This window comes from Patella vulgata, chromosome 7, assembly GCF_932274485.2.
Source record: "Patella vulgata chromosome 7, xgPatVulg1.2, whole genome shotgun sequence".
In the NCBI taxonomy this organism is placed as follows: Eukaryota; Metazoa; Mollusca; class Gastropoda; family Patellidae; genus Patella; species Patella vulgata.
Genome location: NC_065885.2, coordinates 67,553,424 through 67,571,279, shown reverse-complemented (window position 1 = coordinate 67,571,279; position 17,856 = coordinate 67,553,424). Strand labels below are relative to the sequence as shown.

The following is a 17,856-nucleotide window of genomic DNA, read 5'->3' as shown; positions in this document are numbered from 1 at the left end:
CCGCTTTTCTGCGTCAACCGGGCTAATGAAGACTGTACAGTGTGCTATATATAAGGGAAATTTTGCACAAACAGCAATTGAGTTCTTTTACGTGCATGCATGCTATATAGCGTAGACATGGGATCTCGATTTTTTGTCCCATCCGAAAAACTAGACGTTGTTCCTTACCAGGCCCCCAGAATGCGGTCAGGTACAAAACTCGGAAAACTCGGAAATCTCGGAAAATATTTTCCGACTTTTCTCCTCTCCGAGTTTTATGAATTGACTCGATTGAAAACACAAAACTCGGAAACTCGGAAAAAATTGTCCGACTTTTTGTTTCAAACTGAAAAGTCGGAAAATATTTTCCGAGTTTTCTATTCAAACAAAAAAGTCGGACAATTTTTTCCGACATTTCCGAGTTTTGTGTTTTCAATCGAGTCAAATCATAAAACTCGGAAAGAGAAAAAGTTGGAAAATTATCAAAAATATTATTTTAAATTGGCGAAAGTGGTTGTAGTAATACATCTATTTAATAAGTTGGACATAATCTGTAACTTTTCAGTTATATTTTAACCAAAATAATGCAATATGGCAGTTATAATCGAATATCCGAGTTTTCCGAGTTTTGTATTTTGGCCTATACGAAAACACAAAACTCGGAAAACTCGGAAAGTGGCAAAAAGGTAACAAAATAAAGAAGTTTTCATTGGATATGGTGTGTAAGGGTTGTAATATGTACAATTTCAATTTGACACATGGCCCCGAGGCCGAACCTGCCCCGTTCTCCCATACTATATACGTCGTGTCGAGAATAGGCCTACCGAACTTTTAGAAATAAAATTGGCGAAAGGAGTGACAGTAACACATCTATTTAATAAGTTGGACATGATCTATAACCTTTTCAGTTAGATTTTAACAAAAATACTGCAATATGGCAGTTATAATTAAATTTCCGAGATTTCCGAGTTTTGTACCTGACCCCAGAATGCAGCAGTAGGCTATCACTGTGATCAAATCGGTTATTAACCAATTATTAGCCTAGTTTCACTTTCGATTTAAAATGGGGAAAACCCAAACTCGTTTCCGCAAAATGATAATAGAAACAGTCAGAGAGCTTTTCCAAGAAACTGAGTCTTTGTTGCTACCTTATTACGTCGATCCGAAGAACATCAAATATCAGCAGGAGCTGGGGTTCCAATCAACTACGGTAAGAACGATCTGGTAACAATATTGTCCCGCTAAACGATGAACACACGGCAGGCCTAGATCTTCAAACCGTTTCAAGATAAGATAAGATTTTATTGTAACCTATCACTATGAACGTTGATGAAGCGTCCGTATCACCCTCAGTTCAAATAACCCCGAAAGAAGCCAGAAACATACCGTATCCTTTATAAAGAATAATAATAATCTAGGAATATGTTTACAAATGAAGTGAGAATATATGTTTAATATCAAAGTATCCAAAATGGACAATATATATAAGCACTAAATTTGTTACAATTTTTCTTAGTTTGTTATTTGATTCCTTAATGCAATATTTTAGTGGACCACAAATAGGACAGACACCACCTACAAGTAAGTTATAATACAATAAATTTGCATTCATGTTTATAAATTACTGTTTGACCTACATGTAGTGATGTGAAACAGGAAATACCTCACATCTAAGTTACCATACATACAGTAGTTTTATTGATAAACAGTGATGAAGATGAATAAACCAAATACAAGTCTGTTTTTGTACTGCTGCTGCGTGGGGATTTTTAAGTATCTTTTATTTTCTAATTGACCACAAGTAGCCTTACTACAGTGTCAAACACGACTAGTGTCTAGAAGTCGAGATCGGGAAAAAACGTACATCTGATGTAACCTAAAACTCAATTGGCCAGAAGAAGCGACACTTGGAACTGATCATGGACCCGAAATGCTTACAATCGCACTGTAGGTGATTAATATTTGGGATAAATGAACTAATCATGTGGTTAAACATGGCCACATATCTAATATCATAGCACACTATATGACATAATATACCCATCTTCATTAGTCCAGTCAGATCAGAATAATAGGACGTTAAACCTCATTTGATTTTATTTCTCAATATACGCTGTGGCGTAGATCTCTATACTTGCTGTAGTACATATCTCAATATACGCTGTGGCGTAGAGCTATCCTTGCTGTAGTACATATCTCAATATACGCTGTGGAGCAGATCTCTATCCTTGCTGTGGAGTAGATCTCTATACTTGCTGTGGAGTAGAGCACTATACTTGCTGTGGTACATATCTCAATATACGCTGTGGCGTAGATCTCTATACTTGCTGTAGTACAGTTTTCAATATATGCTGTGGTACAGTTCTCAATACTTGCTGTGGTACAGTTCTCTATATATGCCGCGGTACAGTTTTCAGTATATGCTATGGAGTAGATCTCAATACTTGCTGTGGTATTTAAACTTTATGTTATGTTTTTCTTTTGACAGATCAGCGGAGACCTCAGAATCATGAGGGTATAATAACCTACGATAGACAATTTTTACTAAAATTACAATTTAGTAAATACTCTGTCTCTAGACCACAAGGATTACAAAATTTTCCTGACATCGTTCTAGACAAGGTCAGTATTTCATTCCAGATAAGATCAGTATGACAGTATTTCATTCTAGATGAGGTCAATATTGTGTTCTAGATAACATCAGTATTTCATTCTAGATAAGGTCAGTATTTCATTCTAGATAAGGTCAGTATTTCAGGTTTCAAGTCGGGCTTTAAAACATGGGTTGGTTAATCTTTTGTTCCGCCATGATTACCAGAAATGTTCAAGCCTAGCTCACCTTTTGTTGGTGCAGAACCTTACCAAGGTTCTGTATATAAATTTAACGGAAGTGAAAGATCCCTCGGCAGTTGAATTTCCAGAAAGGATTGTCAGAAATGGACAGAAATAATGTTTTAGCAAAATTCTCCTCTTTACATTGTACACATCTAACAGTTGTAGAAATGTCCCTATTAGTCTCCAAATGATCACATGCGAAGCCTATAATACCTGTCTACATTAGCCCAGTGAGCGGAGAAAAGTAGGGCGTTAAATCCCATTTCTATTCATTTCATTTATTTTTGTCTGTCTGTCCGTCTGTCTGTCTGTTCGTCCGTCCGTCCGACTGTCTGTCTGTCTGTCTGTCTGCCCGTCTGTTTGTCCGTCCGTCTGTCTGTCCGTCACACTTTTTGGGACACAATAACTCTCTTTCTAATTGAGCTAGAATGTTCAAACTTGGTGTAGGTGTTTATTATGTCAATGCTTTGATGGAGTTCGAAGATGAGCATTTTCAGCTTAGGGTAAGCAGAGATAAGCAATTAGATTGGTTGATGCTTTGGGACATGATAACTTTAGTTCTAATTAAGTGAGAGTGATGAAACTTGGTGTATAGTTTCATTACATTAATACCTTGACTAAATTCGATAATGAGCATTTTCTGCTCAGGGTAAGCAGAGTGACAAGCAATTTGATTGGTCGAGACTTTGGAACACAATAACTCTCATTCTAATTGAGTTAGAATGTTCACACTTGGCGTAGGTGTCAATTAGGCGAATTCCTTGATGGAGTTTGAAGATGAGAATTTTCTGCTTAGGGTAAGCAGTTTGATTGTTTGATGCTTTGGGACACGATACCTTTAGTTCTAATTAAGTGAAAGTGAGGGCACTTGGTGTATAGCTTTATTATATCAATACCTTGACTAAGTTCGATAGGTGTCTATTAGGTGAATGTTTAAACTTGATGTAGATGTTCATTAGGTGAATGTCTTGACTGAGTTCAATGATTAACATTCCGAGCTGAAGCTAAGCAGAGCTCATCGATTTCATTTGTCGATGGTTTGGGACAAGATAATCTTAATTCTATCTGATAGAGAGTGATGAAACTTAGTGAAAAAAATAAATGTGCGATTAATTAATGTGTCATCTATTTATTTTGCAATTTCGGCGGGGGACATCAGCCTCACTGTTGGCTTGTCTACTTTTTTTTAATAAAAATAAATTGTGAGCTTGAGATGTGTGTACGGATGTGTGTATGTATGTTCGCCCATCGTGCTTCATCACCGCGATCCTCCCCCTCCAACATATGTAGTATCAAATTAACCAGCATGACCCCGTGAATGTTTTAGCCCATCCCCCAGGTGATTTTGGGCCCAGGGCGAATTTGTGCTTCAGGCGATTTTGGGGATAGGGCAAATTCGGACCCTTTTCGAATTTGGGTCCCGGGCAAATTGGGGGGAATTGTGACCAGGAGTCGATCGGGCGAATTTGAACCAGGAGCCAATTAGGCAAATATAATAAAAAAAAAACCTTTCCATTTCAGCCTGCAATATGGTCATCTGCTAACAGAAATGACATAAGTAATACTGTACCAGAATTTACTCCAGCTTTCTTCCAAAGAATGTATCCACGGGTAAGTATCAACATGCTTTTATTTCTATGCTACAAATGATGATGATGATGATTATGGTGATAATGCTGATGACGACGACAATAATGATGATGATGGCGATAATGATGATGGTGGCGATAATTATGGGGATGATGATGGTGATAATGATGGCGATGATGATGATGATGATGTTGACAATGATGATGATGATGATGGCGATAATGATGATGGTGATGATGATGAAATGATGATGATGGTGATGATGATGAAATGATGATGATGGATGGTGATAATGACAACGATGATGATGATGATGATAATGATGGCGATGCTGCTGCTGATGACGACGATAATGATGATGATGATATATAATAATAAAGCTTTTTCCATTTCAACCTACTCTACTGTCATCTGCTGAAAAAAATGTATCCGATTTTACTCCAGATTCCTTCCAAGCAATGTCTGGAAGGGTAAGTATTTATCAGCATGCTTTTACTTCTATGCTACAAATAATGATGATCATTAAGCTTGTTAAGACTAAAGAATAGTTTCTAAGGCGCAATTGGTTTTTATATTCACTGATTATTTACAGATCAGGGGTTTGAAATAAGAATTTTCGAGTTGAGATTTAAAATTTTATCAGGATTTTCCAGCCTGATTTGCCCTCATCAGAGCCTGGCAAAGAAAAGCCATAATACTGTGAAACCTATTTCATTCTTCTTAGCTAGTCCATAATTGACCTAGTTTGTGTCAAGTTGATGTTACCCCCCCCCTCCCCCTCTCTCTCTCTCTCTCTCTCTCTCTCTCTCTCTCATTCTTCTTAGCCGAGTTGGAGCAGAAAGTAGGACTTTTGTTTAACAACCCAATCTGATTAAAACACAGATCCTATTTCGTTTCGTTTTGTTTTTTATATTTCAAAATTTTGTTATACTTGTCTTTACTACACTAGGATCTGGAAGAGTTGTTATATAACCTGCATTCCGGTTGATGTGAGACCTTCCACTACAATTGGTCAGATCTTCATGTAGTGTAGGCCATTGAAAGTATAAAAAAACGAAATGAAATATAGATCTGTATTTTAATCATATTGTTTAACAACGGGAATAAACCATTCATATCACCCTGGTATTTTACTTAAGAAGTTGAAACAAATTTATTTTACAATCAGTTGATATTGTCTGATCAATTTCACACAGATTATATTTTCAGCCCGGCTCTAGTCAAATGATCGAGAACAGAAACAGTCAACAAGGACCTGGAAATGATGGACCCAGGAAAATTATTGGACTACATGAAGCTGAAAATGCTTGGCCACCAGGTAGAAAGGTGGAAGCAGTTAGAAGTGATGTAACTGTAGCCAGAACACAGACACAGGTAAACTATTTATGTTTTAATCATATTTACCTGTCTGAACCACTTAGATCTTAATAATCCTGTCTATGTGGCCAGATTAAGCTTGCATGGAGCCCCTGGTTGAAAATTTCACTGGGGCCCATGAATCAACAGTGAAAAAGGGACCATCTGGTCATTGTCCAGCACACAAATGCAATATTTATGTCAATATGGTAGACAAATAAACGTATATAATATACTAAAAAAAAATAAAAATAATTTTTTTGGGGGGCGCCTTTAATGTGAGCTCAGTCCGCCCTAATCTGGCCCTTATTTAATTCGTTCCCATACTGGGGGCCACACCGGGCACATGGAAGGAACACTGAGGTACACCCTTTATACATATTGGCTTGTACGTGAAATGAAATGAAATGAAATGGGGTTTAACGTCCTACTGTTCTGCTCCTATGCTGGGCTAATGAAGACTGGCATACGCCATACAGTGTGCTATGAGGGACATTTTGCCCGGTAGCGGCACTATCGCCTACTCTTATATCAAATTCCAACTGCCAAGGGATCTTTTACGTGCATTCCAATCTATACACGGGACCTCGGTTTTTCGTTTCATCCGAAGGACTAGACATCTGTCCTTGTCAGGCCCTCCGTCCTTGGCTTGTACGTAAAAAGAACCCTTGACAGATGGAATTCAATGATAAGTAGATGGAAATGCCACTGTCCAGGCAAAATTCTTCTCTCTACCATAGAAAAAGCACATGTTAGTCTCAAAATGACAAAAATGTTGTTGATAAGACAATAACCTCCATCCTATTCCATTTCTCTGTCCTTTCTTTTTAATCAATATACATCACCAATCGATATAACAGATCACCAATAGATGTTACACATCACCAATAGATGTTACACATCACCAATAGATGTAACACATCACCAATAGATGTAACACATCATTAATCGATATAACACATCACTAATTGATGTAACTCATGCACAAATGTAACACATCAAGCCCATGTAACGCATCACTAATTGATGTAACACATGTAACAGATCACTAATGGATGTAACACATCACTTATCGATGTAACATTTGACTATAGATGTAACAGATCACTAATTCATGTAACACATTATGAATCGTTGTAACACATCACTAATAGAATCACTAATCGATGTAACACACCATATAACTTTGTAGTTTTCCATAAGTTTGTATGTACTTTACATAGTTTTTTCATATTATTCTCAGAGGGTCAACCGATATCCTTCTTAGAATTTGATCTATTTGACATGGAATGTTTAATTCATAACAGCTCGAACAATTTAGCTGTTAGCGGGTTTATGTTGTCAGACAAGATATGTTTTTATAGTAACCCCCAAACCTGTATTTGTAGCCCAGAGAAGTTTATAGAAGACCTAGAGAAATGGAACGTAGGCCTCCCTTGAAACCTAGAGAAATGGAACGTAGGCCTCCCTTAAAACCTAGAAACATGGAACACCGGCCTCCCTTAAAACCACCAGGTCTACCACAACTGGATCAAGATGGTTTAAAAGTAAAATGGGAACAATTTGAGCAGGAGTTTGACCAGTATTTAGAGGATTATGGTTTAGAGGCCACGGACGACGCTATCAAGTGTGCATTGTTACGTCAATGTATTGGAAAAGAGAATATGTATGTTTATGATTCGTTTTATTTCGAGAAAGAAGATGATCGGTATATATTACACGAATTAAAGAAAAAATTTAGTACTTATTGTAAACGTCGAATGGGAGGAGATGGTGTACAGAAAGTTGACGAAAATCGTAGTGAAGATGCCAGACAAAAACGTAAGTTAAAATGTTGGATATATTACAGACGAATAATCTCGTCATTGATGTAGGACAGAAGCGCCTAGGACATAGGGCCTGATACATAGGGCCTAAGACATAGGGCCTAGGATAGAGACAACGTATAGTCATGCGGATGGTATGAAAAACCGAGGGCCTGATACATAGGGCCTAAGACATAGGGCCTAGGATAGAGACAACGTATAGTCATGCGGATGGTATGAAAAACCGAGGTCTCATGTACATATTGACGTGAAGGTAAAATAACGCTTGACAGTCAGAATTTGACAGGAGAGTAGGTGGTAGTGCCGGTCTCTGGGCAAAATTTCTCTCATAGCACACTGTATGGGATGTTAACCCCTATTTCACGACATTTTGATGCCTTATATGTTGGTTGTTATGAAAGTATGATGTAGGCAAATAGTATACCACCATCATATTGTAAAAGAAGAGAATTAAAGCTTTCTGGGTTTGAGTCATCAATCTATTGAAAGAAAAACACACAGAGAAATTAACTTCTATCCAAGAATAGTTTAATTACAGGGCTATTCTATATAGAATAATTGTTGAATCCTGAAACAGTTCCTGTAAGAGGTTATTAGATTCTAGCAGTAACAATTTCGGCACCGGTCTAATTTTACCTGTTCTTAGTCTAAAGTAAACTTGTATCAAGATAAATGACAAATTAAACATACATTATACAAGAGGTAAATCTGTCTAGTGCAGGTCTTTCTTTAGGCATGAAATGTTTTGTAAATTATTAATTAGACATTAATTTAATAACAATACAAGACTGTGATGCCATCGCTAGCCTGCAATATTTAGTGGAATTGAATAGGTTTTGAGATCGATGTTTTAACGTAAAAATGGATATTATCGTACCAACGGTAGTAATGACAATCGATGCTAGCCTAAAACTGAATCGCTCATATCTCGGTTCAGAGTGAAGCTATTGGACTGAAAATTTCAGCATATTCTGTTTTCATTATCTATTGTTTTAATTATTGTAGCGAGAACTGCTAGCTTGTTATCTAATCTTACCTAATTCCCCTTTAATATATAATTTATTTATTTGCAGTCCCAAATAGAGGAGGACAACAACGGAACAATCAATATTATGATGATGGCTGGAATACCACTGCTTCTAAACCTCTCCGTAACATAGATCTGTCAAAAATGAAAATTACCAAGGTGATAACAATTTAATGGTGCTTTCTACTGTTGGAGTATTTTTTTTAAGTAAATGCAACAATATAAAAAAAATCCAATGGTTCGAAAAATAACAAAATAATGACTGAATTATCCCTGTCTTATATTTAATGATGACAGTATTACTTTACTGATATTGCCTGATTTTATCTAGATTATGTAATTAATTACAACAAAAAAAAAAAAAAAATATGCTCAAAGTTGAATTTAAAAAAAACTTTTCCAGACTACAGTAGATGAGAACATCCAGTTGGGACCTGGAGGAGGTTCATCTCGATTTGGTGTTTGGGGTCGTGAAAGTAGTGGTGGACGACATATAGGTTCCCTGGTTACAGCTCTTCCTGAAAAGTAATTATTACTAGTGACTACAATTGTTCATCCAGATGATTGAAGTCTCAGAAAATGTTTTTATACTCCACATTTTCATGTGGACGCATTATGCCATAGTCCCTGTCCCTGTAGATACTCTACAGGTCACAATTTTTATCCGATTTTGACGAAACTTTAAATATAGGTATATCTCCCAATGATCTTGGTTCCTTTCGATATTGGCATGTATCAGACCATACCATCATCATGGATATGGCCCCTGAATGTATAAAAAATCATGTTTTTAGCTTGTGGACACTCTAGAGGTCACAATTTTCATCTGATTTTGATGGAACTTGAAATACATGTTGATAACCCCACAATCTTTGCGCATATCGAATAGTAACTTCCTGAATTATGGCCCCTGATTGTACGAAATATTGTGTTTTTGGCTTGTGGTCCTTCTAGAGCCCACAATTATTATCCGATTTAAAAAAAACTGTTCGAATATATCACCGATACTCCGTAATGTTGGTTGAGTTCGAATTTCGCGAATATCGACCAAAACTGCCAGAAAAGATATGGTATATCAAGCTTGTGGAGTGTGGACCCTCTAGAGGTCACAATTTTTATCTGATTATGATGAAACTTAAAATATGCTTATATCCCGAAGATCTAGGTTCCTATAGATATTCACGCATATCGGACCGTAACTTCCTGGATTATGGTCCCTAATAGTAGGAAAAATCGATTTTTTTTTGGCGTGTTCTCTGTCCATCTCTTGCAAAATGTGGGCATATCTTGCATGGCAACTGCTTGTTAGCTAAAGACGTCGTTGATTTCCATTTTTGGTTGGCTTGATGACCTAAAAGAAATGGACAAAATTAATAATGGTAATGTTTACAACTACACCATGCTCATCTGTTAATTAAGATAGGCCTACATGAGTATTATATAATCATAATCTTGTGTATTTAGAATTAATTTCTTTCACACTCATTTAATTCGTAAATATATTTAAAATGACCAGAATTCATCTTATTTTTACTTGTGTCTAGTTTAAAACTGACCTATTAATGGCATGATTTGATGACTGTTAAAGAAATTAATACTAAATACACAAGATTAAATGATATCCGAGTTACAGTGACGGTGGCTAAGTGAGTAAGACAATGGCTTGCTACCAGAAGGATAAATGGGGACTGTTTTAATCCGTTTAGATCTTCGCCATCCGATAATCTAGAGAGTTAATTGTTGATAATGTCTAGATAATATGTAACATTTAAAGCCAACAGGCAAATTTATCTTTTACATAATGCATCTTTAGATACAAAATTCTTCGTTTAAAGGAATATAACTGGAAGGACGACGCCCTCATCTTCTAATCCTGCCAGTAGAGAAAGTAGCCGATCCCGAGAACCAAGAATGGATAAACCAGAAGCTGCTCCGGTTCCTGGTATTTTATCAGAAGATGAAATGGAAAAGAAAACTAAAACAATTATTGATGAATATCTTCATATTAACAATCTCAAGGTAAACACACTTGAACTTGGTTACCATGGAAACAAGGCAATCTTTATGTATAATTAATAATTTACCTTTTGGGGATTATACAATGTTTGGGTATATTACCTGTAGATTAACTAATGTATATTTGTTGATGAGTGAATGTGATTTATAGAGTTTGGTTATTGTGTTTTACAGGAAGCTTTAATGTGTGTTTCCGAGATCAACAATCCAGCAACTGTCCATTTATTTATAGAATTCTCTATTAATCATGTGTTAGAAAGATCGTCTATAGCACGTCAACAAACCGGACATCTTCATCATGAATTAGTTAGCAAAAAAATAATCTCAGTTGATTCCTACCTTAAAGGGTAAGTACAAACTAAAATAATCTTAATTCCTACCTTAAAGGGCAAGTATAAACTTATCATTCAGCGTGGAATTTTGATTACAAAGAACCTTGAACTCTGAACTAGGAAATGATTCCAACCACTTCGTTGTAGTCTTTTTTTGTGTGTGTGTGTGTGTGTGGAGGGGGGGGGGCAGCTCGTTCTAAATAAGGTTATGCCAATTTGAATTTGATTGACATTAAATTTGGCATGCTTGCTCTTTGAACAACTACACATTGAAGTAGGGACGAAATAAGACAGGCCATAACACATGAATAGACCGACTATGATTTTTGGTATGTCATCACAATTCCAAGATGGTTGGAATAACACCATTCTTGGTTCCTGGCTTATATATGTTAAATCAAGTAAATTTGTACAACCTTGTTATTCATAGTGTGGCTAGGCTATTTAGTACATGTCAAAGAACCGTCGAGTTAGCCGTGGTGACTCAGTGAGTAAGACGTTGGCTCGCTTACCAGGTGGTCTCAGGTTCGAACCCTGTGTTGGCTGAGAAAGTTCCTCTGGATATTTGGTTGTGGCTTCCCCTTTTCAGTTTCAGTGGTGCAGGACGGAGGGCCTGACAACGACTGTGTCCAATCTTATGCGTTTTCTCCAGTTTCCCCCAACTGCTTATTGAATCATATGTTAGTCACAAAATGGCCTAATATATGTGTTGAGTAGACCTCTCTCTCTCTCTCTCTCTCTCTCTCTCTTCTCTCTCTCTCTCTCTCTCTCTCTCTCTCTCTCTCATTTATTAAGGTAGAATTACTTTATTTTAGATTGAATAAGACCTTACAAAAAGCAGAAAATATGGAGATGGATATTCCAAAGATTTGGCTGTATTTAGGGGAATTGATCGGTCCTATGATCCAAGATGGAAGTGTACCATTAAATTTCCTGAAACAAGCGTGTGAACCTTTACAAGCCAGTGGCAAGTCTGGGGTGGTTGTGGCGGCTGTTCTGCATGACGCTAGTCGAGGATTGGTAAGTCTTGTCATGTGACCTTACCTTGTGGATTTTCTCCCAGACATTTCATTTATTCCTATTGCTAAAGAAAGGAAATGGTGTTTAACAGCCTATATTGCACCAAAGGGAGTAATGAAGTATGATGATATCAAGAAAGGTTTGTCCGGTAGCATTTCTGCCTATTCATCGAATACCAACTGTCACACGCTTTTTCACGAGCACGCACGTGTCATATTTAAAATCTGATGGTGTCGAGCTTCGAGCCGTAGCTGGCCGGTCACTTCTGGTGTCGGCTTATTTTGCTTGGAGATAAGGGCACCTTCTCTCCTCGCGGGCTAACTCCGAGTACTCCGGTTTCCTCCCACAGGAAAGACCTCCTGCGCGTGCGTCTTGCTTTAAAATACTTTGTTTAGATACAATATATTCACAAATATTAATTTACTTTTCTAGGGTTACAAGAAAGTTGCGTCTTTATGGAAGAGTTCTGCATTACAATGGACCGATTTTGTGGCTGCTGAAAATGTTACAGAATTTTTGGCTGATAAAGAATTAGAATTTACAGTTGCAGCCGATTCTCCTGTGGATAAAGTGTCGTTTGAAACTATTCAAGAACAATTATTAGTTCGTCTACGTGATGTGAATTTTGATAATGAACATATGTTTGATTTGATTGAGGTAAGAAAAAATAGATCTGTTTCTGACGCGAGATGAGGGGGTTGGGTGTGCCCTTTAGATCATAAACTATGTCATTGAGTCAAGTGTCTCGTTTTCGATTGCCAGATTGTAGGGTCGCCTGTCCAACCTCGTGGGTTTTTTTCTATGTTTTTTGATTTCCACCCACTGCTAAAGACCCGTACGTTCAAGCGAATTATTGAAATAGAATTGAACCATATTAGTCCTTAAATGCCACCAGAGGTGGGTGGCCAAATGGTTAACGCGTGCATGTTTGATCATAAGGTCTGTTATTGAGTCATGTGGCTTGGTTTCGAATTCCCGGTTGTACGTGACAAGGAGTAGGGTCACCTGTCCAACCTCGTCGGTTTTTCTCCGGGTCCTCCGGTTTCCTCCCACTGCTAAAGACCCCTACACACAAGCAAATTAATTAAATAAAATTAAACCATATGACCTAGTTTGTGTTGGGTGAATGTTAAACCCATTTCTCTCTCTCTCTCTTTTAAATGAGAGTTTCTGTCAAAAGGACGTAAAATCCCATTTTTTACAAAATGATTTGTTTGAAATATAATATAATTATCTTTTCAGGCCAACATCCCAGATGAATCTACGAAAAATCCCAAGTTTATTCGTACGTTGATGATTGCCGTCTGTAAAAGTGCCGTGTCTGGTGAGTATTGATCTATTTGATTACGTTGACTATTGCCAGAACATCTGATACCACTTACAACTGAAACCAGTTGACTGTTAAGAGCAAACGGAAACTGGTCAAAATTGAATTGGAAACCAGTTAGCTGTTGATGTCAGAGTCAAACTGAAAGCGGTTAAATTGAAATGAAAACTAGTCAAATATTGGGGATGCTTGTTTGAATGTTCCGGAACTGAATTCTCTCAATCCCAAAGATACTGACACGGGAGTGATAAGGTACTGACACGGGAGTGATAAGGTACTGACACTGGAGTGATAAGGTACTGACACTGGAGTGATAAGGTACTGACACGGGAGTGATAAGGTACTGACACGGGAGTGATAAGGTACTGACACGGGAGTGATAAGGTACTGACACGGGAGTGATAAGGTACTGACACTGGAGTGATAAGGTACTGACACGGGAGTGATAAGGTACTGACACGGGAGTGATAAGGTACTGACACGGGAGTGATAAGGTACTGACACGGGAGTGATAAGGTACTGACACGGGAGTGATAAGGTACTGACACGGGAGTGATAAGGTACTGACACGGGAGTGATAAGGTACTGACACGGGAGTGATAAGGTACTGACACGGGAGTGATAAGGTACTGACACTGGAGTGATAAGGTACTGACACTGGAGTGATAAGGTACTGACACTGGAGTGATAAGGTACTGACACGGGAGTGATAAGGTACTGACACTGGAGTGATAAGGTACTGACACTGGAGTGATAAGGTACTGACACTGGAGTGATAAGGTACTGACACGGGAGTGATAAGGTACTGACACTGGAGTGATAAGGTACTGACACTGGAGTGATAAGGGTGATTTCGGGCTACGACACAGCCAACACTGCATAAAATAATATCTCAATCAACCAAGGCAGCTGAAACATAATATTTGTCTGTACCGACAGAACTGTGACAGGACGGAATTCGGCTTACTCGATTATAATTCTGTCAATTCGAACGTTCCGGATTGACAATCGAACATTCCCGTTGTCAGAATCAAACCGAAACCGGTTAAATTATCAAAATCCAAATGGTTCACTTTCTGTACAAAATTTTACTTTAACAGATGTAAGTACATTGTGGGTGTGTTTAGTTGGTTCACCTTTCTTAATTCTTATTCTGTTGGGTTTTTTCAGAAGGGCCAAATTATAAAGTGAATGAAAATGTTATTAAACAACGTCAGTCTTTATTAGTAAAATATTTAGATAGTCAACAAGAATTTGAAATACAGGCGTTATATGCTCTACAAGCTTTTGTTAACGAACTTCAACATCCCGAAGGTAATTAAACTTCTGTTTATTGTTGAACTCCATTTTATTATTCCAATCCTATTTGTATATTTAGCTATTCCTTTTTTTTATTCAGTGGAAGTGATCGATTTTGGAACAAGTTTTTTTTATGTGATTTCAGATGTTAAAATTCTCTCCCTTACACTGCACATTTAGCCTCATAGGAATATAAACACTGATGTTAGTCTCAAAATGGTCCAAGAAACATTTCCCTATAATGTCCTGTGTAAAGTGTCCCCATAATGACCTGAGTAAAGTGTCCCCATAATGACCCGAGTAAAGAGTTACCATAAAGACCCGAGTAAAGTGTCCCCATAATGACCCAAGTAAAGTGTCCCCATAATGACTCGAGTAAAGTGTCCCCATAATGACCCAAGTAAAGTACCCCCATAATGACCCGTGTAAAGTGTCCCCATAATAGTCCAAGTAAAGTGTCCCAGTAGTGACCCAAATAAAGTGTCCTCATAATACCCCCCGAGTAAAGTGTCCCTGTAGTGACCCGAGTAAAGTGTCCCCATAATGGTCCAAGTAAAGTGTCCTCATAATAACCTGAGTAAAGTGTCCCCATAATAACCCGAGTAAAGTGTCCCTGCAGTGACCAGAGTAAAGTGTCCCAATAATGGTCCAAGTAAAGTGTCCTCATAATAACCCGAGTAAAGTGTCCCCATAGTGACCAGAGTAAAGTGGCCCCATAATGACCCGAGTAAAGTGTCCCCATAATGATCCGAGTAAAGTGTCCCTGTAGTGACCAGAGTAAAGTGGCCCCATAATACCCCCGATTAAAGTGTCCCCATAGTGACCCGAGTAAAGTGTCCCTGTAGTGACCTGAGTAAAGTGTCCTCATAATAACCCCGAGTAAAGTGTCCCCATAATGACCCGTAATAATGACACTGAAATATAGTTTCTATTTGGCGAATCGTCTAAATGAAATGGGCCTTAAATGTAATTGAATGGGGTTTAACGTCCACTTTTCTGCACCAACAAGGCTATAATGAAGACCGGTGTACGCCATGTAGTTTCCTATGAGAGGCAGTTGCGTTTCTCCATAAACCATATGTTAGTCCAAAAATGAAGTAGTTTGTGTCGAGTGGATGTTTAATTCCATTTCTTTCTCTTTCAGGTGTGCTGAGAACATTCTTTGAAACCTTGTACGACGAGGACATTATATCTGAAGATGCCTTTAATCAGTGGTCTAATAGTAATGACCCCGCGGAACAGGAAGGAAAAGGAGTTGCCATGAAACAAGTTTTTAATTTCTTTGCCTGGCTAAAGGAAGGCGAACAGGACGAAAGTTGAGAACTTCCTCTTCAAAATTTTGACTGTTATACAATTTTGATAATGTACTTAATTTTTGCAAACCATTTTTAAATTTGTTTTAATAAGCCCACTTTTAATTTGGACATCTTATGTGTGACAAGGAGTAAGGTCATCCGTCCACATGCTAAAGACCCCTACCCACAACAAATTATTAAAATAAAGTTGAACTTGCCTGGGACCCTTTATTATTGAAATAAAATAGAACCATATGTTAGTCCCAAAATGACCTGTGTTGGGTGGACGTAAAACCCCATCACTTTCATCTGTCAGTCTTTTGATACAGGTGAGAGTTCTTGTCAGATTTAGCAGAGATTATACATTTCTTGGAAAAGAAGAATCCTATTGAAATTCAAAATATGTCTGAGTACCGGTTTCCAAGTTATCTTCGAAATTATGTTAGACATATGAAATCTGGTGAACATAATACAGTACAATGTTAATAATACAGTTATTTAAAACTTGTTCAGTATGGTGTTAGGAAGAACTCTAATCAATATTGACCTTACATGTATCGATTGTTCCTTTAACCTATGTATCTGTGATTATAGTTTTATCGAGTGAGTGGTCCTTTAACCTAAGCATCTGTGATTATGGTTTTATCTAGTGAGTGTGCCTTTAACTTAAATATCTGTGATTATAGTTTTATCTAGTGAGTGTGCCTTTAACTTTGTGGTATATCCCAATAGTTGTAACTTTTGTATTTGCTTGTTAATTACCAATAACAACTCACAGGTTATCTATCTCTTGTGCCTGCAAAAACAGAGTTGTATAATATAGTAGGCAACCAATCATTTACCTTTCATCATTAGATTTACAACATAGAGATCAAGTCTCTCAAAACACCACAATAGGTTCAACAGCACGAAATGGCATTAACTCCAGAACACAGACCACGTGGGTCAAAAAGAAACTTCCGACAAACTTTGAGTTCTGTACGAAGTGCTAAGTTCTGCCCCTCGGACTAGTCTGGTCCGGCTTATATAGATTTTAGGAAATTCTAAAACATTCCAAATTGTTCTAGAACCCTTTAGAACAATTATTTCTAAACACTTTCCTGAATTCCATGGTTTCTAGCACTTTCCAAATGAACGATAGATTTCGGTGACTTATCATGACCTCATCACACTAGTAAAAGACCTAAACGGTCAACCATCTACAAAATGATGATGTGGAGAGTGCCAAATGCGGTCTCATATCCATAATTTTCTTTTGAAAACATGTTTAACCCGCCATTTGATTTGGCAAAAACAGTGTGCACCTTTGTGCAACATGCTTTCAAAACAAAAACAAAAATAATAACAATAATCAACAATTCGAAGACCTCTGTACTTTAAGTTCAAGCTACTATGCGATATTCAGAACTTTGGTTTATATTCTTCTTTATAAATGTACATCTCATCTCTACTCTTTATGTCATTATTATCCACTTTTTATATGTTTTTGGAGGTCGGGTGTTCGATCCCTGCATTGGCCGAGAAAGTTCATCCAGATTTTCCGGGGTGGTTCTCCCTTGTCAGTGATGCAGGACGGAGGGGCTGGCAAGGAAAGCTGTCTAGTCGTTCGGATGGGACGAAAAACCGAGGTCCAGTGTACACATTGGCGTGCACGTAAAAGATCCCTTGGCAGTTTGAATTCGATATAAGAGTAGGCCGTAGTGCCGCTGTCCGGGCAAAATTTCCCTCATAGCACACTGTATGGCGTATGCCCGTCTTCATTAGCCCAGGTTAGGAGCAGAACAGTAGGACGTTAAACCCCATTTCATTTCATTTCATTTCATTTATATGTTTTTCATTCTTTTTAATTTTTTTCATTCACTTTTTATGTATTCATGTTTTTATGCATAATATGTATTATTTACATGCTGCCCGAAATGGGTGTTTTATGAAATAAAATCTATCTATGTGTGCC

The 17,856-nt window shown here is 37.7% G+C and overlaps 1 protein-coding gene across 3 annotated transcripts; it reads left to right on the top strand.

The window, feature by feature from the left end:
- Positions 1 to 1,052: 1,052 nt before the first annotated feature.
- Positions 1,053 to 17,852, top strand: LOC126827804 (eukaryotic translation initiation factor 4 gamma 3). Of its 3 annotated transcripts, none has more exons than XM_050557360.2 (15): positions 1,053 to 1,366; positions 1,529 to 1,560; positions 2,468 to 2,601; positions 4,336 to 4,425; positions 5,614 to 5,778; positions 7,149 to 7,581; positions 8,660 to 8,772; positions 9,017 to 9,138; positions 10,449 to 10,632; positions 10,804 to 10,976; positions 11,777 to 11,981; positions 12,414 to 12,638; positions 13,224 to 13,305; positions 14,479 to 14,622; positions 15,752 to 17,852. In XM_050557360.2, exons 1-15 carry the CDS (start codon positions 1,299 to 1,301, stop codon positions 15,925 to 15,927), a joined length of 2,346 nt encoding a protein of 781 aa, XP_050413317.1. In that variant the 5' UTR covers positions 1,053 to 1,298; the 3' UTR covers positions 15,928 to 17,852. The 3 variants fall into 3 exon arrangements, with proteins under 3 accessions (XP_050413317.1, XP_050413319.1, XP_050413320.1); XM_050557362.2 differs by having other exon boundaries at positions 4,336 to 4,874; XM_050557363.2 differs by lacking the exons at positions 1,053 to 1,366; positions 1,529 to 1,560; positions 2,468 to 2,601; positions 4,336 to 4,425 and having other exon boundaries at positions 4,890 to 5,778.
- Positions 17,853 to 17,856: the final 4 nt, after the last annotated feature.